Genomic DNA, 25,052 nt, shown 5'->3' with positions numbered 1-25,052 from the left:
AACACTTAATTGATGCAACAAAAAACAGCATAAAATACAGTATAAAACGTGAATAACAATAAATTCAGAATTCAAAAATCAATTTAGGGGGAAATCCATCCAATAAAGGTTAGATGATCACCAGGGCTAGCTGGCTAAATTAGTCCTATCTGGGCCAGCAAGGAGGCCAGGAGAGAATTAGCTGTGGGATCCCAGAGCAGCTAATCTTCATAAAAGGGGAAGGGGAGTTAAGGAAGTGGAATAAAAGATCAGGCTAAGTTCAAATTGAAAGCCAGGCAGAATAGCTCTGTCTTACAGGCCCTGCGGAAGGAAGTTAAATCCTGCAGGGCCCTGGTCTCATGGGACAGAGCATTCCACCAGGTCGGAGCCATCACTGAGAAGGCCCTGGCTCTGGTAGTGGATAGTCTGACTTCCTTAGGACCTGGGACCTCTAAACTATGACTATTCATGGACCTTAAGGTATGCAAGGCATACCAGAATATATTGGACTATTATTATTTATATTTGCCGCTATTCAAATTTCTTAATTGCTTTACTCATAAATGTCACTCAAATTGACTTACATAACACAGTAGAAATACTAAAGCCTATTACAATAAATGCAATAAATAAAAACGTAAAAAACAAGCAAGCACATCTATGCAAATAAAAGAGGGCTCTAGCAGATCCCGCACCACCAAAAGAGGCCACAAATGCTTTTAAAAAAACCTTCAAATTTAAGGACCAAAAGAACACAGAAAAAGGAAGCTTTTTCCTGGTGTGTAAAACTAGAGGGTGCCAGGCGAGCCTCCCTGGGAAGAGCATTCCACAAATGAGGGCCCACCACTGAAAAGGTCCATCCATCCTCCAGGCCTCCCATTGAGGCACAAAGAAGGGCCTCAGATAATGGCCACAAGCTCTGGATCAGTTCATATGAGGAGATGCAGTCTTTGAGAGCTATAACACAATCTGGAAAGTGGCTGGAACCATCTAACCAGCCAGAATAGCAGTCTGGTGGCCATCTATACCTGGGGAAATGGTACGGCTATTCCATTCCATGGGGTTCCATCTGAGCTACAGAAAAGCAAACAGAGTGGAAGCTGGACAAAGGAAACATGAGAGGGATATGTCCTATTAAAAACAAGGGAGCCAAATGTGTCTGCTCTAAAGGAAATGCCCGGTGAGCGTGGAAGCAGCCTCAATCACTGACAGAAGGACTGGGTAAGGGGTAGGGAGCCATGGTGGTCCCTCAGCACCTTATATCTTTGGTCTCACCATTGACAAATCTGCTTTGATAGTTTTTCTGGATGGTTTTCTGGATTTTATATTCTGATACAAGCTGTCCTCTTCTGGACATCTCGTTTGGTAGAAATGCAGTGGAAGGGCAGGCAAGAGCCCTCTTAAAATTCAGCTAAAAATGTGGATCCAGAACGCCATATGGAAAGATAGTTCTATGCATAATGCTTATGGTTCTGTGTACTATTGATATAAACCGCTCTGATTTTTTTTTAATGAATAGCAACATATAAATATATTTGTATACATAATTAAAGACAGGGCAAAAAAGTGAGATATGAATGTTTAAATTAATTAGTACATGAAACAATGCTGTAATTAAGACATATATAAACCAATAATTAAATCGGGAGTCGGAAAGTTTAGTTTTTCCTTTGGGGGCCAGTAGTGGATGGAGCCAGAACAAAAATATGAAGTACCATTGTTACTTCTGGTTTAGTATTGTCTACACACTAACTGGTAGTGGCTCTCCTAGGTTTCAGGCAGAGAGTCTTTCCTACAGGGGCATGGCATGTGGTGGAGGCTACCAGCATGGTGGCCCTTGGTGCATTTTCCGGGGGGGGGGGGAGAGACTGCTCACGCTGCCCTGCCAGCCCTGTGCTGCTTCACAAGGCTGGGATCAGCCTTGCAAAGTGGCTCAGGGATGGCATCACTACAGCAGCATTGGTGGCAAGAGCTGGGCTAACGTGGCAGGCTCCATTCAACTTCCACGCTCTGCCTCCCGGGTGACAGCAAACCATGCTACACCACTGCTTTCCTGTTTGGAGAGTCACTGAGAATTGAACCTGGGACATTCTTCATGCAAATAATAATAATAATAATAATAATAATAATAATAATAATAATAATAATAATTTATTTATACCCCACCTATCTGGCTGGGTTTCCCCAACCACTCTGGGCGGCTTCCAACAAAATATTAAAATATAGTAGTCTATTAAACATTAAAAGCTTCCCTAAACAGGGCTGCCTTCAGATGTCTTCTAAAAGTCTGGTAGTTGTTTTTCTCTTTGACATCTGGTGGGAGAGCCTTCCACTACCGAGAAGGCCCTGTGCCTGGTTCCCTGTAACTTGGCTTCTTGCAGCGAGGGAACTGCCAGAAGGCCCTTGGCGCTGGACCTCAGTGTCCGGGCAGAACGATGGGGGGTGGAGACACTCCTTCAGGTATACTGGGCCGAGGCCGTTTAGGGCTTTAAAGGTCAGCACCAACACTTTTAATTGTGCTTGGAAACGTACGGGAGCCAGTGGTCTTGGTGGCTGCTCCTAGTCACCAGTCTAGCTGCCGCATTCTGGATTAGCTGTAGTTTCCGGGTCACCTTCAAAGGTAGCCCCACATAGAGCGCATTGCAGTAGTCCAAGCGAGAGATAACTGGAGCATGCACCACTCTGGCGAGACAGTCCGCGGGCAGGTAGGGTCTCAGCCTGCAGATGCTCTTACCACTGAGCTTACAGCATTGCAAGAATGCATGGCTCTTTTCCTCCCTGTGCTACTCCATCTTTTTGCCTCTTGCACACACACACAGCAGTACAGGAAGCAGTTCCTCGAGGGGTGGTCTGGAGAGCCAAAGTTGGCCTGGGGGTTGATCATGCTGAGAACTGCATAACGCTAGGGCTCCTCCACCTAGAATTCAGTTAATAAAATAATTTCATATGGGGTTGTGATTTTGCCTGGGTTTCCAAAAGGGATTCTATAAAGAGATTCCCCAGAGAGCTCACAGACCTTCCATAGTGCAGTGGCTTCGGATGGATCTTGTCCCCAATTCATGTCCTCCTTTCCTTCACCGCCTCACACTTCCATGCCTCTTCCAGGGCGCATTTCCCGGGAACCTGCAGTTGGTCTTCGTCCTGCGGCCGTCCCGTTTCATCCAAAGGGCAATCGCTGACATTGGCATCAAACTGTATCGCGATGACTTTAAAATGAAGGTACCGGTAAGCACTTCTCTTCCTTGCTGTCTTCTGCATCTTCCCTTTCTTAACTGTCAGCAGGATCCCTTTCTCTCCTCCCCTTCCCCCTGGAAGTTGCAGCTTCGAGAGCGACATCATCCAGGGAACAGAGACAGGCTCCTGCGACGCTTTTGCTTTGATCACGAAGCAAAGGGTTTGGTTCTTTGTTCCGCAGCTGCACTGAGTAGAGGGTTGCAAAGAACCCAGGTGCAGAATGAAATGACAGAATGAGGCAGTATAATTCTGGATTGTAGGAGGTGCTGTAATCTCCTCCTTCATGTCTAGTTTTTTCGCCTATTTTTCAACCTAATCCAACTTTGTTGTGATGGCAAAGTGAAGTAGCTTCCATGGCTGCCTCTCTGAGTAACTTAGAACAGGGGTGAGAAATGTGATAAACACAGAGTTTTCCTTCACTCCAGGTAAATTATGCAAAGAATGCAATTCATTCATTTCCGATTATGGCGATTACACAGGGTCCTCGGACGTTTCACCATCTATTGATCCCTGTGCCACCACTTTATTTCTCGCTGCCACCACCCAGGCCCTACCTGGTACAATACTGAGTCCAGTCAGGGTTAAATTGGAACATAAACTTCTGTTTATTTATTGCAGTTTAACAAGCGTGTGGTTTCATAAATGGTATCGGTCAATTACATTCATGGGGTGCCTATCCAGACCTATAACTTCCGCTACCTGCTGTCACTCACTAAACCACCTCTCAGATATTTACTTGTCTTCCTAGCCCCTAACTGTTCCTGACTCAGCCTATTTCGCTACACTAACTCAACCTACCCACAGACTCTATCCCAATTCACTCCCACTCCAACCACCCAACTCCCAATGAACTCCTCTTCACCCCTCCCAGAGCTGGTTTTATAGTCCCTCTGACTCCACCCCCCTGGGTTCTGATTGGGTAACCTGTTTAACTATTTCACCTCCAGCACTCTCATATGTTAACGTCACACCAATATACTTGCTCAGGTTTGATTCTGGACCAAATATTTTAACGTTTGCCAGATTTGGTCGTTGTTGCAAGGCATGGTTGGATAGCAAAAGAAGAAGTAGGAGTAAAGGTGGAGGAGGAAAAATGAAGAGGATGAGCAACATGACATGCGGGGTGTCAGGCGTGTGGTCAAAAGAAAATCACTCAGGCAGCTGCTTATCCTGTGTATATTCAGATGCATACACTGAGCTCTATCAGTTGAATTGAGGAGTTTCACATGTGTCTCAGAGCTTCAAACATCTGCCCACAAAGTTTAATAACATAATGCTAAATTGACAGAAAATAAAGGGATGCCACAAAACTGGGGTTAATGCACGGTGCTGCTAATGGTCTTTGTTTTGTTGGTGCAGATCATCATGTTAAATTCGGTTTCCGACCTACATGGTTACATCGACAAAAGTCAGCTTACCCGGGAGCTAGGGGGAACCTTGGAATATGGACACAGCCAGTGGATACATCATCGGACTGTAAGTTACACCTGTTTGGCTCCTCCATCTCTGATGTGTAAAAATGTAAATATGTAAATAGTTTTGTAAATGGTAAGGACTGGTTCTGGGTCCCCACACTCATTTTTATTAAAGAAAGTGGTAGTTAAGTGACTTGTACCAGGTTATGAAACAAATGGTAACAAACTTGGATCATCTTTACTGGGCTGACAAAAGTCAGACAATTTGTCTAAAATCAAATCAAATCCAGTTTTTGCTTTCCTTCTCTAAGAAACATATGTCTCTTTAATTGGGGCCATAGCCAAGATTTTCAAAAAGTCATCTGCAGATGATTAGTATGTTATTGTTAAAAATACTATGCTTATACCAAAAATACAATTTCCATACACACTTTAAATTTGTTTGGAAGATATTTAAAACTGCTCGATAACTCTTAAATGTCACATTTCATCAAAAAAAATCCTACAATTGGAAATGATTTTAGCTTTTTAAATGCAACTTAAATGCAACTTAAATTTTTTAATGCAACTTAAATTTATGCAAGATACATACATACATCATCATTTTATTTCTTTGCCACCTTACCATAGTTAAAACTATGCTCAAGATGGCTTACAACGTAAAAAAAAATACACAATTACAAACATAACAAAAATTGTCATAAACAATCAATAAAACACATCACAAAGTGCACAATCAAGTCAACGATTTCCACATTAAATCATAATAAGAACTAAAAATAAAGATACAAAAAACAGCAACAAGTCCTCTAAACAATACCCCAGTTCAAGGGTCTGTTCAGCAGCCACAGTTTTTGTACATATTCAATTGAATTTAGCAAGGTGATTCCTTTATTTATTTGTCACATGACACTAGTAGGGTATCAAGGCAATATGCCTTAATCTAGGGCAACCTTCCCATTGCATCAAGAGAAAAGGAGATGTCAAGATGCATATATCTTTGATACAATATTTTGTTCTGTCCTTTGTCATAGCAGCTGAATTTGATCAAAGACTCGTGACCTCTAAAAATAACATCTGAGCACTTTATTTAAGTAATCATGTTGTTTTCATATTCTTCTGAAAGTACCTTTTTTATTCTGTCTTTACCCTGATCAATCTTACAGTGTGCACAAAATAAATTTCAGGGCTAAATTAAGCGGGATAAAAGCAGTTCCCTTGGTTTGCTGCATTCACCTTTAAAGCAGGGGATACTGGGGTCTAATTTTAACACGAAAAGGGTGGATGGATCAGGGGAACTGAACCTCTCCCACCTTCCTTTCCTGCGCTCTGCCGCTTCAGGCAGTTTTCTCCAACACTGTCTCACTTCTGGCACAGGAGTCAGTTCATTTAAGGAATCTCTAAGACGGTCAGATAGGATCTTGTACGCCTCCTTCTGGCTATTCCTGCAGCCAAGCTGGTGCCAAATGTATTGCTTTCCTTTCCTTTGGGCCCCATCAGAGAGGCAGGGTGGGGTATTGCTGTCTGGGCAACCAAAGGCACACTGCCCAGGCTTGCGCCCCAGGGAAGTCATTTTGGTGCTGCTAATGCAGCAAAAACAATGTGGGACGCAGCAGTTACGAGTTACTGGTCTCTGCAGCCACAGCAGGTGCTGTGATTCTGCAGCAATTTGACTTCAACTTCAGAGGCATTCTCTGGAGAAAGATGGATACCAACTTTCAAGGAATCTGAAGTGACAGAGCGCAGGGAGGCAAAGGGAGATTTGGCTCCCCACACCTACACATCCCTTTTGATGTTAAAATTAGACCCTCCTGCCCCTCACTTTGTACGCAAACAGGACAAGTGTATAAGCAACAATCCCAGCCATCTATTATTGTGCCTGCTTTGGTCTTTAGCTGGAGGTTTGAAGAGATCGGAAAGAAGTAAATAAGCAGCATTCTAAATCAAGGGTGACGGACCTTTTCAGCCTGAGGGTTGCCTCCCTTCTGGGGGCCACAGGCAAGTGGTCGATTTGGCCAGAGGCAAAAGCAGGTTAGAGGAGGGGATGTGATTATTCCCTTTGTGCAGTATTCTGTATTCCAGGCTTGGGCTTGGTACTTAGGCCTGTGCATTTTCAAAAGTCTTTCCACCTGCAAAATTCACGGCCTAGGACCCTCGTACCTATGGGACCGCCTCTCCTGGTATGCCCCACGGAGAGCCTCAAGGTCCATAAATAGCAACACCCTAGTGGTCCCGGGCCCTAAGGAACTTAGCCTCAACCAGAGCCACTCTGGCTCCGGCCTGGTGGAACGCTCTGCCTCATGAGACCAGGACCCTGCAGGATCTGATTTCTTTCCGCAGGACCTGTAAGACCGAGTTGTTCCGCCTGGCCTTTGGCTTGGAGCCAATTTGATTCCCTCCCCCTCTTTCTTTTTTCTTTTTCCTTTCTCCTCCTGTGATGAGGCTGCATTTTAATATTTTAATGTTTCAATATTTTAATTGTTGTATTTTAATCTTGTTTTTAAGTTGTATTCATTCAACTTGTTTTTATTATTGCTTGTTAGCCAGCCTTGGCTGGGGAGGGCGGGGTATAAATAAAAACAATTATTAATTATTATTATGATTATTAAAATCCTTCCAGGCCATTGAGAATTTCGCCATGACTGTGAAAACAATAGCGCAGATGTTGCAGACTTTTGGAACGGACTTGGCGGAGACGGAACTTCCCAACGATGTGCAGTGTACGGAGGAGCTCCTGTCTTCACACACAGAGCAGCACAACAAGCTGAAGGTGAGCATGCGCAGAGTTCCAATGCTGGGAGAAAGGGGGCATCCAGTGCATCAGGCCTGCCATTTCTGCACACCCCTCCAGTTCTTCCTTAGATTTCTGGGATGGAGGTCGGGTCCAAAGGCTGGAAATGGAGATGGGTGAATCAGCTGCACCACTTTTGTGTGTGCTTGTTCCTAAGTCCGTTCTGTCTCATCACCACATTAATCTGCAAATTTTAAAACACACACATGGAAGTTCATATTTAAATAAAGCATTTTCTCACAAAATAAAATTCCTCTCAGAACAGCACATTTCCAGTTAAGGTAGGTAGCCATGTTGGCCTGCCATATTTGAAACAAAATAAAGAAAAAAAATTCCTTCCAGTAGCACCTTAAAAAGGTAAAGGTACCCCTGGCCGTACGGGCCAGTCGTGTCCGACTCTCGGGTTGCACTGTTGGCTTTTTGCAGTATGGTAGCGCTGCAGAGAGCTTGCTGGGGAGACCATGCATTAAAAAGAAAGGGACTCAAAAATAACTTAAACAAGGTTTTAATTACAAAAACAAAAACTCCTTATACACTAAATACATTAACAACAAACCAGACCCAACCACCAACCCAACCCCCAGGGTAATGGGAGAGCTAGGTGCTGCTCCTTATATACTACATGCAAATGCTGACACACCTTAATCAATGCAATTCAGCAGCACCTGCTATGTTTCACAGCTGTAAAGCTGGGTCTCGTTATCTTGCTCTGGCCCTTGCTCTGGCCCCTTAAAGACATACACATTAGGTGGAACAATGATGAACCTTTACATTTAAAGAAACCATTCAACATGCACGCCCATCTCGCTTAAGAGGCCGGGGGCCAGTGCTGTCCGGAGACACTTCCGGGTCACGTGGCCAGCGTGACGAAGCTGCTCTGGCGAGCCAGCACCAGCGCAGCGCACGGAAATGCTGTTTACCTTCCCGCCATAAAGCGGTACCTATTTATCTACTTGCACTGAAGGGTGCTTTCGAACTGCTAGGTGGGCAGGAGCTGGGACCGAACGACAGGAGCTCACCCCGCCGCGGGAATTCGAACCGCCGACCATGCGATCGGCAAGTCCTAGGCACTGAGGTTTACCCACAGCGCCACCCGCGTCCCACCTTAGAGACCAACTAAGTTTTTTTATTGGTATGAGCTTTCATGTGCATGCACACTTCTTCAGATACACTGTAACAGAAGTCACCAGACCCTTATATATAGTGAGAGGGTGGAGGGGGGTATTACTCAGAAGGGTGGTGGGAATGGGTGATTGGCTGATAGGTATGGTAAACCTGTTGACGACTGTTAACGACTGCAATTGGTCTTACAGGAAAAAGCACATTTCCAAATATTCAAGTCTTTATTTATTGAATTTCTATCCCGTGCTTCCTCCCCAAGAAGCCGAGGGGGCCAAACTGATGCACAAATTAAAAACACAAACAAGCAAAAAAAAAAAAATCATTCTATAAGAAGTAAAACATTCTAAAAGCAATTACAAGTAAAACACCTGGGACCTTTTGTATGCGGTATGTAATTCAGCATTCAGTTCTCCAGTAATCTTTTGCTTTCTTGGATGGCCTCGCAGAAGCTTCTTAAAGTGTTTCCAGATAATTATTGCACCCACTCACTGTTGCTCTTTTTAGCATTGTTAAAAATAACGCAATTAGTCAGTGGCGACACTTCAATCTAAAAACAACTTTTTCCCTTGTACTGTCCTGTAAAGCACGAAAGGGAGAATGGATGAATAGTCCTTGCACGATGCTACACCATTGTTTGCCAACCTGGTGCCCTACAACTACAACTCCCATCACCCGGCACCACATAAAGTCCTGCTGGCAGGGCGGCCCAAGAGTTGGATTGTGGCCTAAAATGCATATTATGCTTTGACTTAAATGCTCTTGCAAGTTTACTCAAACACTTACACCAGTATCAGATGGTAGATTTGCCTGCCTCAGGCATCTCACATGGGCCCCTTGATCATATAGTCAGCTTATGGCTATTAATAGTGTTACAGTCAGTGATGTTTTCTTTTAAGTTGGGAATAATTAGGCTGTCAGACTCAGAACGAAGTATTAATGCCAGTGCCACCATTAGTGGCTGGACTATGGCACAGCCCAGGGGACCCAACTGATGCCAGAGAGATGGTGACAGCGGTGGGAACAAGCTGTGATGTGATGCACCAGGAAGCGAACCCCCCCCCCCTTGGCTGCAGCCACGTACTGCCATTCTAATTGAAATCCCTTTCCCCAAAGCAAGGAGGGTTGCAGTGAGCCAAGCCAGTCAAATGCTACCTTTGGGGAGATGGGGCCAATGAAGGCACTTTCCAGGTCAGGGAGAGCCAATAGCCAGTTTGGGTGGGTGGGTGGATCTTAATAAGGAACACCTAAGGAACATTTTTGAGGGACGCGGGTGGCGCTGTGGGTTAAACCACAGAGCCTAGGACTTGCTGATCAGAAGGTCGGCGGTTTGAATCCCTGTGACGGGGTGAGCTCCCGTCGCTCGGTCCCTGCTCCTGCCCACTTAGCAGTTCGAAAGCACGTTAAAATGCAAGTAGATAAATAGGTACCACGCCGGCGGGAAGGTAAACGGCGTTTCCGTGCGCTGCTCTGGTTCGCCAGAAGCGGCTTAGTCATGCTGGCCACATGACCCAGAAGCTGTACGCCGGCTCCCTTGCCCAATAAAGCGAGATGAGCACTGCAACCCCAGAGTCAGCCACGACTGGACCTAATGGTCAGGAGTCACTTTACCTTTACCTTTAAGGAATGTTTTGACCTGTGTTCTCAGTGGCTTATTAGAAAGGGCAGCAGTGTACAGATCTGGTAGTCCTTAGGTCTAGCCCCAGCAGCTCCTGGTGATATTATGGGATATTCTGATGAAATGAGGACATTTCTTCTCTCCCCCGCCTCTCTCAACAGGATGAGCTGAAACTTGCGGTGAAACAAGGGGCCACGCTGCTGACTTGCATCAGAGAACCCGTCACTCGAAGTGCCACCAGCAAACTGAGCCCAGACGAGCTGGAAAACGTGGCAACCGTGGAAAGGTCAGAGAAGAGCTCAGCTTCTAACCAGCTTTCTGATTAACTAATCGGTCAATCATTTTATTTGCATGCTGCCTTTCCAAAGTTGAAACCGTGCTCAAGGCGGCTTGCAACCATACAGAAAATTACAAACGTAACAGAAGTAGTCATAAACAATAAAAGCATCAAAACATACACAGCCAAACTTTCCACATAAATCATAAGATGATAAAATAAAGGTACAAACAATTAATATCAATAACAGCAACAACCCCCTCCTAAACAACCCCCCAGTCCAAGAGTCCGTTCAGCAGCCTCAGCTTTTGTAGCTGGAGTCAGTCCAGGCTCTGGCTTCCCAGGTCAGGTAAAAAAGGCCTGCAAAGCAGGGAGCAAGCCTTCAAGGACTCACAGCCAAGATGGTCTCTGGCCATAGCTGTCAACTTTTCCCTTTTCTTGCGAGGAATCCTATTTGGAATAAGGGAATTTCCCTTTAAAAAAGGGAAACGTTGACAGCTATGTCTCTGGTATCTTCATTAACCTCAGCTTTTGTAGCTGGAGTCAGTCAGGGCCAGTAGTCAGTCAGGGCCTCAGCCTCCCAGGCCAGGTGGGGAAAGGCCTGCAAGGCAGGGAGCAGGTCTTCCAAAACTCACAGCCAAGATGGTCTCCTTGAGAAAGCGTGAATTTGTCTTCAGTTTCAATTTGCACTGTCGACAAGTCTGCATGTGTTGTTTCTTAGAGAACATAAGAAGAGCCTGCCAGTGTTCTACCTAGTCTAGCATCCTGTCCTCACAGGGGCCAACCAGCAAGAGAAAGGCACGTCGTTTGTAGTTGGCCCTCTGGTTCTGTCATGTCCACACTGCCTGACAGTGTCTCTCCACGGTTTCAGACAAGGGTCTCTCCCATCTAAACTTGCATATTGCTGAAGATTGAACCTGGAAACTTCTGCATGCAAAGCAGATGTCCAACCTCTGAGCTACTGCTGCTCCCTCGTCTGGTTCTACTTGATCTCATTGCTCTGAATTCGAGGGAAGCATTTGCCTACCCAAATCAAATGCCGTTCTCTAATTGCCTCAACAGGTTGCTAGCTCAGCTGGACGAAACAGAGAGAGCCTTTGATCAGTTCTGGTCCAAACACCACCTAAAACTTGAACAGTGCTTGCAGCTCCGACACTTTGAGCAGGATTTCAGAGAGGTATTTTTTATTTATCCCGCACAATTTTTAGAATGGCTCCCCCTCCCCCGTTTCCCCCCTCCTAGTGAAATATCTGTTGAGGGTGATAAGCATTAAATATTACCATAATAAGGTATAAAAATGCAGCCTTCTTACAAGTGCTATACATAATGTTCATAACTGAGTTTGGACAGCTCTTTGGAAAGGAAGGTGTATTCAGAGTCCCTTGAGCTGAAAGAAAATTTTCCTAAACATTTGTTGTTGGCCCAAGCAGTGGGTTCACCAGTCAGGTTTAGCATATTGTTGTGTGGCGAGTCTTGGTTCCAGTTAATATGTGCCTTGTATGAAATTCACAGACAAAGACACATGGAATCATGGGATTATAGAGTTGGAAGGGACCACAAGTGTCATCTAGTCCAACCCAATGCAATGCAGGAATCTTTTGCCCAACATGGGGCTCAAACCCATGACCCCATGGGACATATGTCAAACAATTCACATTACACTGTGGAGGCATAATGCATAGGCAGTGGCCCAGATAGTTTATCTCTGCTGCAGTCAGCTGTCTCAGCAGCAAGCCTGGATTTACTCTGCATTTGGAGAAATTTGTAAACTGCTTTGAGGTTTTCTACAACCAAGTGGTATATAAATTTTGTGAAATAAATAAAAATAAATGTAGAGCTCTGTTTTCTCAAATACCTGCCTAGCTGTTAATATTTTGATGTTATGTTTAATGGTGCTGTTTTAGCATACCCAGATGCTTTTTTAATAATTTGGAATTCTGTTTTATCACAACTGTGATTTATATTTGTTAATTGAGCCCATAACATGGCTCTTTGCGAGACTATATGGTTATTGTACAGGAAAGCCACCTTCCAAGGGTATATATTTTATTTTATTTTTAGTTATTAAATTTATATACCACCTTTCATCTGAGGATCACAGCATGATTTACAGTATAAAAACACAAAAATACATAACATAATAACAAACAAAACAGTAATACCCCCCTCCAGTTTAAAAGGTCTTAGATTGTTTAATCAGCCAAAGGCCTGTTTATAGAGGAATGTTTTTGCCTGGCACCTAATGATATGTAATGAAGGCGCCAGGTGAGCCTCCCTGGGGAAAGCATTCCACAAATGGGGAGCCACCACACAGAAGGCCCCACAGTTGCCACACACATCCCAGACCTCATAAAGAAGGGTCTCAGATGATGATTGCACATACCATATGATGATCCTATATACATCCATCCTAAAATGCGGTGTAGAAACGGTTTGTATTGCTTTAAAATGTTTATTTTATACATCACATAGATAGCTTTGTGCAATTTGCGGTATGGAAATTGAAGGAACAGGCATATACATAATAAACGATCAGCAGAAGAAGTGTCTTATTCCTATGGCCATTTCTAAATGGCCTTGATTATGACCGGGTAACAGCCAGGAAGCTTCTTAATTTGTTCCATCTTTGTTTTTTGTTTTGCAAATATTCTTCTATAGGTCAAACTGGCCCTGGACAACCTGATGGAAGTGCAGGCCGGGCTCACAGATATTGGAGACAGTGTCTCCCGCGTGGAGAACATTCTAAAGGAGCGGAAGCAATTAGAAGAGAGAGGACAGGTTTGCCTGCTTTAATTTTGTTTTAGAGACCTTATAAAAGCCAAGCAAGCTACAGACCTTATAAGAGCGTATCACGGATATCAGAAACTGTTTGTTTACTTTAGCGTTGTAAAAGTACGGGGCACATTGCAGAGTTTCTCAAGCGAAAAAGGGAAAAAAAGGATAGGCCCCTGGCACAAAGCACTTACAGTCAGAAACTACAGAGGGGAGGTGTGAGAGGAAGGGACAGGGCAGCAAAAGCTGGTGGCGAGGAAATGCAGCTATAATACTTAGTTGCAGGACCAGCATCAAGAGCTGGAAAAGTTGGGTACCTGCCAAGAGCCCATGCGCCAGCAGGGGGAGCACGGACAAAGAGGCCTTCTTCATCATTCATGGAGGAGAGGACTGTTGATGGCTGAGAGTCATGATGGCTTGGCTCTGCCTCCACCGCTGGAGGCAGCAATGCTTCTGAATACCAGCTGCTGGAAGCCACAGGAAGCGACGAGAGTGCTCTTGTGCATGGGTCCTGCTTGAGGGTTTCCCGCAAGCATCTAGTTGGTCACACTGAAAACAGGATGCAAGAGTAGATGTGCCCCTGGCCCTTCTTCTGTTGTTATCATTGAGAGCTGCTCGCCTGGAGGCGGTTGGAGGATGGACGGCAGCTAACAGATTGAGGTTGAATCCTGACAAGACAGAAGTCCTGTCTTTGGGGGACAGGAGGACACCCTGGTCCTGAATAGGGTAGCTGTGCCCCTGAAGGACCAGGTGCACAGCCTGGGAGTCATTCTGGACTCACAGCTGTCCATGGAGGCACAGGCTAATTCTGTGTCCAGGGCAGCTGTCTACCAGCTCCACCTGGTACGCAGGCTAAGACCCTACCTGCCTGCAGACTGTCTCGCCAGAGTGGTTATCTCCCACTTGGACTACTGCCTTTGTGTCCGCTTCACCTGAACCTTATGTCATAATATCTTAAACCTTTAAAAATGTTTTTCATGTTACATTTTTCTTTTCACAGGAGCCATTGGAAAAAGCCCAGTCCTTAGCGCTCCACGGAGACCAGCTGATCCAAAACAACCATTATGCAATTGACTCCATTAGACCAAAGTGTGTTGAACTCAGGCGCATCTGCGATGATTTTGCCAACGAGACCAAGAAAAAATACGATATTTTAGGGAAGTCGCTGGAATTGCACAAACAATTAGATAAGGTAAGAAGTGTGGAACTAGCAGACACAAGGGAGGGAATGTTGATTTTTCATAGTATTTAACTGAAGATGAACAGATTAACCTGACGGCAGCATGAAACAGGCAAGTGATGCACACCAAAGAGGCAGCCACACAAAAGGAAACATAAACCCACTATGGGAAACCAGCGTGTTTCACAACTTCCCTGGGAAAGAACCATTTCTTTGTGAAATCAGTGGCTTCCTGTTGAAGGCTTCTCTGTACTTTAGCATTCTGGCTGGGAGTTTTTGAAATATGAAGTGCAGGCGTCATATTATGCAGGTGTACTTTGAGTGGGGGAAAGGATTGGTGCCTGTGGCGTTTGCCCTCCTAGGTGTGTGACATCATACTGGGTTCATAGGGAAAGGGTTAACTAATTGTAAAATGATTAACCAATGGGAACCCAGGGGGCAGTTAACTGTTTACAGTGGTGCCCCGCAAGACGAACGCCTCGCAAGACGGAAAACCCGCTAGACGAAAGGGTTTTCCGTTTTGGAGGCGCTTCGCTAAACGAATTTCTCTATGGGGTTGCTTCGCAAGACGAAAAAATCTTGTGAGTTCCCGCGGGTTTTTTTCGCTCCCCCCCCCTTTCCTAAGCCGCTAAGCCGCTTATCAGCTGTTCCGCTGATAAGCCGCTTAACAGCTGATCGCTAAAAGCCGCTAGACCGCTAATAGCGCTAATCCGCTAAGCTGTCAATGGGCTTGCTTCGCAAGACGAAAAAACCGCTATACGAAGAGAATTGCGGAACGGATTCTTTTCGTCTTGCGAGGCACCACTGTATAAGGTTTAAGCACAGAGGGTGTGTTTTTTTGGTGGGGGGAGTTAGAGTGGAGAAGACAGATAAGTCTGTGGGTTGGGCTAGTCTGGTGTGAGAGAGTGAGAGAATTTGTTAAGAGGAGTCAGTCAAACAGTTGAGATAATCAGTCAGAAGGTATTAGGAAGGTATAGGCCAGTAAAGAAAAGGTATTGACAGGAATATTATCGGAGAAACCATAAACTTGTTAATGTTTGTAAAATAAACTTGGTGTTTTTTTATTCACTTTTAACAACTGCCTGGACTCAGTGTTTTACCAGAGAGTAACTGGTTGGTGGCAGCGGGGAAGTGAGCACAGTGGTGGCACAGGGATCAATAGACCGTTAAACGTCCAGGGACCCTGTGTGATCACCACAGTGTCCATCACCTATCACACCCATTGCACTTCTCAATGAAGCCTCAGGCCCACCAAACATTTTGTTTCCATGCCTACCCACCCCCCTCCGCCATTATTATGGGAAACTTATTCTCAGTGCTCTTTTTCTAGAAAAAGAGGTGGCGGAACTCACCTTGAACGCCTCTCTTGTTCTCTTATAATGGGAATGGCACCCATCTGAGTGGTGCCAGAACTGAGTTTTGGTGAGTTCCAGCTGGAAAAAAAAGCACTGCATGTACTCTTGATTTTAATTTTTTATACCAAGAATCACTGGTTGTGTACACACAGTACATTTAAAGCACTCCCTTCCCCCCAAAAAAGTATCCAGGGAATTGTAATTTGTTGAGGGTGCTGAGAATTGTAGCTCTGTGATGAGTAAACTACAGTTGCCATGAGTCTTTGGGGAGCAGTGCTTTAAATATATGGTGTGTATGCAGCCATTGTGTAGAACCAGTGAGTTGGCCCAACACGTAGGTCCTTCTGAGGAATAATGTGTGGAATCTGCAACACAGCAATGGTGTTGGATTGCCTCCCTGCCCTTCCCCCAAAGTGCCGCTGCTCATGTGGGGTAGCCAGGGAGAAAAGAGGACAAAGCTCCTGCACATTTAATAGTTGCATTGAAGGTATGCACTTATTAAAGGTACAAGAGCCCTCTCCACTTTTTTCACTGGGCTGCTCTTTGCCCAGACTAGAAAGACTGAAGACTCCTTAACATTAGACGTTTTTAACAGCACACTTTTTCCTCCTTTCAAGGCAAGCCAATGGTGTGAAGCTGGGATCTACCTCTTAGCTTCCCAAGCTGTAGACAAGTGTCAGTCGCAAGAGGGAGCTGAAACGGCACTTTGTGACATCGAGAGATTCCTGGAAACCGCCAAGGACCACCAGCTGTTGACTGCAAAGGAGTTCTACAATCAGTTTGATACAATTCTGACGCCAGAGATCAAGGTAAGGGCACTGGAAGAGCTTGGCTGTTGGATCAGTCCAAAGGCCTTCCTGCTTAGGCCAGTATTCTGTTTCCCACAGTGGCCAGCTAGATGCCTCTGGGAAACCCGCAAGCTTGTCGTGAGGGCAACAGCACTTTCCCCCCTTGTGATTCTGGCATTCGGAGTCATAGGCTGCCTCCGGCCTGCCAGTATTTTGCAAGAGGGATTCAAGCACATTCTGGAAATTTAAGTTTTCCCCATTAAACTGGGTTAAAGCTCTCTGGTGCAAGAAAGTCGGAACAGCGAGGGACTGCAGGGGTTCCAGTGCTTATCCAGGTTTGGTTTCCTTGGAGTGAAGGTCAGTGGGGACTGTGGAGCCTTTAGGATCCTTCTTCCTCGCTTGCTTTCCAGGGGAGCTGCAAGTCTAGCAAAGAGCAGACCAATAACTATCCATCTCTCACACACAACTCCCACATGCCCAATTCCCCTTGGCATATTGTTCTTCCTCCTAGAGAGGTGAGAAAAGGCTCATCCATTTGTGTCTATAGCAACAGAGCGGACCTCTGTGCATATGGTAAATAGTAGTACTTAACTGGCCAGCCAAAGCCATCAGTTTAACAAAGGAACTGGTTGGGTTGGTTTCGTCTTACAGTTTCAAAGCAGGCCTGGAGGGGGTTCAGGGGGTCATCCAGACTGACACACACCACCCTCTGCCAAACCCATAATAATACTCTACACCTGCTTTCTTCCACCAGAGCAATGCCCAAAGAGTTCTCCAAAAGCTGGAAGATGTGCAAGAAATGTTTGACAAGAGGCAAGTGAGCCTGAAGAAGCTGGCAGCCAAGCAGACCCGCCCAGTGCAGCCCGTTGCCCCACATCCTGAGTCGTCACCAAAGCGAGCGTCGCCCAAAAGCATCCGGCCAGCCACATTAGGTAAGGCACTGGAAAAATTTAGCCAGGGCTACCCTCTTAGCATGGCACGACAAAGGGTGGGAAAGAGCCCTGCTGGAAAAAGTTACCTGTGAATTAAGAGTTGCAAGAGAACCAAACAAAAGAAACCAATTCTTTGGAAGATGGTATGGTTTTACTGAGTATATAAAGGAAGACTCGCACCATTTGAACCCGCACCCAGCGTTCAGAAGTCTGTGGTTGGTTTGATGAAATACATATGATGATCCTCCCTCTGTCTCTCTATACCAATGTGTAAACTCGAAACATGACTTTCCATTTTCTGTTCATTGTTAAGTAATGTTTAAATATGCGCCGAACAGTCCCTTTCCCCCACTCCGATCCTGACCACTCTTTTGTTTGTTGCTTATTTTTGTACTGCACATTTTTTAAACAAAATGCCTGATTAAGATTTGTAAGCTACATTGTACGACTACCCCAAATCTTTGCATTTTCTTAAAACCAATAAAAATTGCTTTTAATAATGTTAATAACAATAGACATTAGGTATGGCACAGAATGGGATGTTTAGTGGGCCTTCTGTCCCTTACTTTTGAATCCAAGGCTTTGAAGACATGCCTGCACTTCTGGGGGGCTGGCATTTATAAGTGATTGATTCCGCCTTTCTCCTGAGTATAGGACCCAAGGCTGCTCGCAGCATAAATTAAAATGGACAGAACCAAAGTACACATTACACATTTATATTTGTTGTATGTACTTTGGCTCTGTCCATTTTAATTTATGATGCGAGCCGCCTTGGGTCCCTACACTCGGGAGAAAGGCAGAATCAATCAAGCCATTTAAAATGATAAGGGGAGGGAAAGTATAGCACCCCCCCCCCTCAGGAAACCCTGCCAGAACAGCCAGTTAGTGGCCAAAGACCTGTTGGAACAAAAGTATTTGCCTGCTGGGGAAAGGAATGTAAAGGAGGGGCTGGCATAACCTGCAGCAACCTTGTTGATGGGAGTGTGAGTCTAGATAGAATGGATCCATGCACTGATATGCTGAGGCCATCTTCTGCGCACCCAGTTTGCCCTTCAGCTACATTTACGATGCATGTGGAAGCAATGTCACAACTCCTTTAGCACACCACAAACACTGTTCATGTGTGCTCAAGTCCATATCCACAGATTTGTGCAGTTCAGCCGTACCAATCGGCTCCCGGAAGCTGACATAGCAGCTTCGTTTTGAAGGGAAACGCAGCTGGAGTCCGTCCAGTCCTTCTAAGCATAATAAAACCTGAAGCGAGTCATATCCCATGTCCAAATATCCGGCTGCCTGTTGGATCCATCATGGCATCCCACATTGTTGGTGGTGTGCAAAAAGGAAAGAAAATCGCTTAATGAAAAGCGTCTGGAGCAAAGATGAAAGTAGAGCGAGCCAGGGGGAGATTAGCTGACTCAGGAAATGCTGCAGATGTGAATTCCATCGCTGTCTCTTGGGGAAGCCACTAGCTTCTTACAACCTTGAATGTTTATTTTAAAAACAGAAGTGAGGGAAAGACCTCTTTCTTTTTTGGCTCCCTCTGCATAGGGAAGTTGTAACATATGTCAAAGTTAGGACGGGAGATTGAAACCCTGATCACAAAGGTTTCCTCTTACTCAGGGATGCTTTTATAGTATAACTGGCCTCACTGGAGATTCCTCTTGAAATCAGTAAAAAGAACAAAGCCCCTATCATTCCTGACTCCAGGAATAGCTGAATTAGCTATTACGGTATAGTTTATTTATATACAACTTTTTAGCCCAGAGGTTCCCAAAGGGTTGAACAGCATTAATATGTATTTGCCAAAATAAATATACAATAAAAGTACAATATATAAAATACGTCAATCAAAATAATATAAGACAGTGGCTGCATTTTTTATGGGCAACGGTATTATTATGCTAAGTGCCTAACAGAATACAGTCTATACAGCTGCAGTGTTGTGAGTTTTGGTGGGGTTGTCAGGCACTAGCAAAATAATGTGAATGTTCCTTATTGGCTGTGAATGATCTCTAATACCCTGGAAATCGAACTCCCCTTTCCTGTCTAAGCAGTAAAAACAGAGATTCACTGAGCCCTCAGAACATGGCTAGTGCGCTGGGATTGGCCCGCTTCAAAGCACTACTGTTCAAACCTTATTTCCATAAGGTAAAGGCAAAGGTACCCCTGACCATTAGGTCCAGTCATGACCGACTCTGGGGTTGCGGCACTCATCTCGCTTTATTGGCCGAGGGAGCCGGCGTACAGCTTCTGGGTAATGTGGCCAACATGACTAAGCCACTTCTGGCGAACCAGAGCAGCACACAGAAATGCCGTTTACCTTCCCGCCGGAGCGGTACCTATTTATCTACTTGCACTTTTTGGTGTGCTTTTGAACTGCTAGGTTGGCAAGAGCAGGGACCGAGCAACGGGAGCTCACCCCGTCGTGGGGATTTGAACCGCCGACCTTCTGATCAGCAAGCCTTAGGCTCTGTGGTTTAACCCACAGCGCCACCCATGTCCCATATTTCCATAGACCTTACCTCAAATGTTTACAAGAGGTTGGTATGATCATTTACTCATTGCAGGCTAATGCTGAGAGAAAGAGCAGCTTTCCTACGGCCATGCGATGAGCTCAGTGAGATATGAACCCATAGAGATTTGGGGGTCTGGTTCTTGGCCACACAACACCATCACTTTCCATTAAGCTGTGCAGATCTGCCTGTTTCATTAAGAGTCCTCATCCTATTATTGCCTATTCCCGGCAGCAAGTTCTGGGGTTCTCATATGCATCTTAGTTGGCCCCCTGTGAGAACCGAGAGCTGCACTTAGATGGGCCTTTGGCCTGACCCACCAGGCTTCTCTTATGAGCTCAACTTCTGCAAACTTGGAGATTCACTATGCTGGCCTTCTTCAACCTGGTGCCCTTCAGATGCTTTGGCTAACGAGTCCCATCATCCCCAGCCAGCATTGGAAGGTACTGTACCAGGTTGGTGATGAAGGCTGCTTATGCAATCATGCTTATCCACCTGGTAATCATAGAATCATAGAGTTGGAAGAGACCACAAGGGCCATCGAGTCCAACCCCCTGCCAAGCAGGAAATCAGCTAGCAAATGTTACAGCTACCCAATCTCTGACCTAAGAAGTGCAGCACCATGTCCACATGATGGTCAGTGACTACCTTTCCAACGAGATTTAGCCTGCAGCCCTATTCAGGGTTTTTTGTGGTTGTGCCTGGGAAGGTAGTCCATCTAGGAGAAGGAAAACTCTGACCCTAAGTTCCACTGCCTTGTTGGCAGTGTTCGAAACTCTCATTGTTCTAGGCGCATTTTGTGAAAGGGAATTTCATTAGCGAAGCAGTTTCTGAGCTCTGGGCGCAGTAGTGCACCTACGATTTCAGGTTAAAACTGCAGAGTGGAAGGTAAGGAGGACCTTTTTCTGCCTCCCCACTTCTGGCTACTCTCTGAAGACTGGAGAAGAGACCCTCTTAAGAATCTTAGGGGGGTGGGCAGGAAAAGGACTAGACCATGTGAAAAATGAACATAATATTTTAGCTGCAGTTCATTCGTTTTCAGCTTTGTATTCTTGTTATAACAAAGTGTGCCTAGGCATTCTGTTGTTGCACCCATTACCTAGGTTTAACCTAGGTGCCATTTAGCTTCTAGCTTTCATATCTCAGTTTCTAACATTGCTTGTGGGATAACTTCGGGAGAAGAAAAGACTAAGCAATAAACCAGGCATAAGCAAACTCCGGCCCTCCAGATGTTTGGGACTACAGTTCCCATCATCCCTAGCTAACAGGACCAGTGGTCAGGGATGATAGGAAATGTAGTCCCAAACATCTGGAGGGCTGGAGTTTGCCTATGCCTGGAATAAACCCTACACAAATCCAGAGTGGAGTCCTTAAGATGGTTGTATGAAGCTTTGTACACCTCATTCTGGCAACTCCTGCAGCCAAGCTGGTGCCAAGTGTATTGCTTTGCATTCCTTTGGACCTCAGCAGTAAGGCCAAGAGACAAGTCTTGTCTGGGCAACCCAGGACCTCCATACACACTGCCCAGGCTTGCGGTTTGACGTCACACCCAGAGGCGCATTCCATTGTCTCTTGAGACAGGTGGGTGCCAACAACCACCTATGCATCACAACCGTCATAGTCCAGGAGGAACCAACATGGAACCCCCAGAGATGTTGTTGAACTACAGATCCTATCATCATCTTTTACCCATTGATCATGCTGGTTGGGGATGACATTGTAGTTGTACAACATGTGAAGGATACCATGATAGCTCCTCCTGCAATAATCAGACGTTTCAGATAAAATAATACATATTCCATGCTGTCATGTTGGCACAGGTACAGGGAGGGGGAAACTGGAATGGAAGGGTGGGTGATTCACATGCGTGCTCTCGGTAGCAGGGTGCAAGGACGCATCTGAGTAAGGGAAAGGCGCCATATAAAAACCAAAATGTTCCTATTATTTTGATGGGCAACCTTGAGGAAGGCAAACTGGTTTCTTTCTCACCAGCATTACTGGCTGTGAAGGAGGTTTTAATTAAAGGCAACTAGGACCTGTTCTCTCTCTCTCTCTCCTTCATTCCTTCTATGGACATCTTTTATGCTGCCATAAAAGGTTTGCACATTCTAAATTGCTCTTCCATTCATCAAACCCTTCACTTCTAAGGCAGGGCAGTTTCTTCCAACTCCATCTGCAGACCTCTTCACTGTATTCCACCATAATCCATCCCCAAGGGCTTCCTGTTTTCAAGGGACAAGTGAAAGGAAGAGCTAACATGAACTCAGTTTTGTGCGCAAATGGGATCAGATCCAAGTCAAACACTATATAGCTGTGTCCTCTCACCCCTTATCTGTTCAAGAATAACAATAGCTGGTTCATTTTTCTACTCTCATAGTAACTATGTTGTTTCATCCACATGCAGAACAGTTATTTCCCATGTTGTTTCTCTGTGGGTAATTTCAACCCTCCCTGCATCTCATTAATGAGAATGAACGTCTCATACTTGGTTGGATTGAATGATCATACATGGGTGAACCAATATTTATTTAATGTGCACCAAAATTACAGCAGCTTCTAAAAAGCTCCATTCTCACCAGCTGGGATGAATGACTGTTCAAATGGCAATATAAAATACAATGTAAGAAATAAAAGCAGCAATTAAATGCAGTTAAAAATCAATAGTAATATTTAATCCTGCCCTGCCACGGACCACCTAAATGAAGTTAACAGACTGCAGAGTACAAACCCCTGCTCTGAAGTTGCTCTGAAGTGACCCAACACTTCATGATCTTGGTTTCATGGGGGGGGGGGACTTTTCTGGTAGTGCTGCATTTTCTGATACTATATGGGGCTTTTTGTCTTATTTCAGCTGCCAACAGGAAATCAGTAGAAATTTCTAGTCCTCCCAAATCCATCTCTGAAGCAGACTTGTCGAAAAAGAAAAGTGTAAAGAAGATGAAAGGTGGAATTAAGGTAGGAAGGTAGTTTGTTCTTTGGGTACAGTTTCCAAACGAGAAAAACCAAGTTACCACCACTATTTTTTGCTTAGTGCCTAGCTTTTTGATAAAAAGATTCATGACAGAGTCTTAAACTCTGAAAAGCTCCTAAGCCGCTTCCATCTCTCCTTGCCCCCATTCTGAGCATTAAAAGATTTTAATTTAAGGGGGCGATTTTTCAATATCACTGTCTCACAGTAAACAAAGAGGCAATCACACTTAGACCCATAAATTATGAGAGTCTCCTGTTGCTTTGTTTATCAGCTTTATTGTTCTAATCCACATGTTTCCTATCTGTGGCTTCTTTTCACAGACTGTTGCGATTTTGCGAGTGAAATTCAATTCTAAAAGGTCATTAAAAACATCTCCCAAGTGCCCTAAAATGGCGCTTGGTCTCCTGCTGCTGCCGCTCTGCCCCGTACAACAGCTGATGAGCAGAATTGCTCACTGCTTCTGTGGTCTGCTTCGCTTGTTTGCAAGCTGCTTGAGGCAAGGGAACAGCAGCAAAAAACACAGTCTCTCTGGCTCAAAATAGGATGTGGGAAGGGAGCAGGAACAGGTGAAGAAACAAAGCCTTGGAAAGCAGGAAGTCCGCAGAAATAAATTAAATCCAGGTGGAAAATGAAGAAAAGCTCTAAAACAAGTAACTGTAGAAATTAAAATTCCAAGTCCAAGGAAGAAAGTTTCTAAGATCTGTTAAAAAACAACAACACAGAATTATTTATTCAGCACTTAGAATTGGGTCATTTAGCAGCCTATGGGAGGATGGTAACGGGTTCAACCACGTCTTTTTGGCTATAATAAAAACTGCAACAGGGAAGGGGCCATAGCTCAGCCATAGAAAAAAACACTTTGGATGCAGAAGAGACCAGGCTCAATTTAGTGCAAAAAGGATGAAGAAACAGGTGGTGACTCTGCTCGAGATCCCAAAGAGCCACTGACTTGTCAGAACAGAAACAGTCTGACTTTGTATAGAACAACTTCCTATGAGCTTACAGATATTAGAAATCTTTTCCACTAGAATTCTTCAGCATGAAAATCATTGTACATACAGCAACTAAAGTGTATTATCAGCATACATATGACTTCTTATTGATCTACATCACGAATAGGACATGCTACTAAGCAGGAATTTTGTAGCATGTGTGTCTCCAAGATACCGGCTGTTTTGGAGACAGACCACAATACCAAGCCACTACTGACAGCTATCTGGCTGTTATTATATAGAGCAATGTATTGTAGATTAAAAGAAGCCTTTAGTCAGACATCTCTGCTTTGTGTTCATTTTCCAGATTGAAGTAATGCATGAAGCAAGTCAGGGAGGTTCCAGCAGAGTCTTAGTGATGAGTGAAAGTGAAGAAAATCTTTCCACCAGGAGGAGGTAAGGATGAAACCAATTTCTACCAGAAGAAATAACTGGTTTAAAGAAAAAATACGTTTTTTGCATCGCAACCCATGTTTTGCTGATATACTGCATTTATATGCCGCTTTTCTGCAAAGGCCCCCAAACAGGTGATTTACAGTACAACAGACTTTGAGTTATAACTTAGACCTGCTCTGCCAGCAGACATTTACGACCTTTTAATGAGTATTCACAAACTTTCTTAATGCCTTGAATAACAAGCTTCTGCGCTCAAAATAGGGTAACACTGTCCACCGTTCTCTAGAGTTAAGGCAGGGAGTTGAAAGCACCTGTAAAAAGAGCAAATGAAATGGACTGCATGCATTAGCTACATTTGCTTGTAATGGTGAACCATGGCTCAGTGCTACGTAGATGAGCCTGAACAAATTCCTGCATAGTGGTTTTTTGCTCATGTCTTCCCTCATCCTCTCTTGGGAGAGTTAAGTTTCACTTTTACTTAGCATGTAAGAAAATATTAAAATAATAAAATCTGTCAGAAACAAATATGAAATGGTTTTTCAAATGACGTTTCTCTAGTATTTGTGACATTTAGTATTGCACAAAGCACACTGCAAAAACTGATAATCCTCTTTGCATGCAAGTAAGGGTGGGAGAGGTTTAATTTTGAAGTTTAACACATCTAGATTTGGTAAATTCTATACCTTATTAGTAAAAAACATCTCTTTGCCTTTGCACAGC

At 44.6% G+C, this 25,052-nt stretch overlaps 1 protein-coding gene across 6 annotated transcripts in view; it reads left to right on the top strand.

Moving 5' to 3' along the window:
* The window catches only part of MCF2L2 (MCF.2 cell line derived transforming sequence-like 2), a 233,300-nt gene that overhangs the window by 62,165 nt on the left and 146,083 nt on the right, over positions 1-25,052 (top strand). For all 6 annotated transcript variants that reach the window (XM_081862125.1, XM_081862129.1, XM_081862126.1 and 3 more), the window contains 11 exons: positions 3,085-3,204; positions 4,573-4,689; positions 7,249-7,398; positions 10,318-10,442; positions 11,496-11,610; positions 13,092-13,211; positions 14,206-14,397; positions 16,358-16,549; positions 17,283-17,460; positions 22,825-22,928; positions 24,244-24,332. In XM_081862125.1, coding sequence (XP_081718251.1) covers positions 3,085-3,204; positions 4,573-4,689; positions 7,249-7,398; positions 10,318-10,442; positions 11,496-11,610; positions 13,092-13,211; positions 14,206-14,397; positions 16,358-16,549; positions 17,283-17,460; positions 22,825-22,928; positions 24,244-24,332 — 1,502 coding nt within the window. The remainder of the gene's footprint in view (positions 1-3,084; positions 3,205-4,572; positions 4,690-7,248; positions 7,399-10,317; positions 10,443-11,495; positions 11,611-13,091; positions 13,212-14,205; positions 14,398-16,357; positions 16,550-17,282; positions 17,461-22,824; positions 22,929-24,243; positions 24,333-25,052) is intronic.

This window comes from Podarcis erhardii (genome assembly GCF_964252035.2).
Source record: "Podarcis erhardii genome assembly, chromosome: 5".
Taxonomy (NCBI): domain Eukaryota; kingdom Metazoa; phylum Chordata; class Lepidosauria; order Squamata; family Lacertidae; genus Podarcis; species Podarcis erhardii.
Note: the sequence above shows the minus strand (reverse complement) of the source record. Positions and strands in the feature narration are given on the sequence as shown.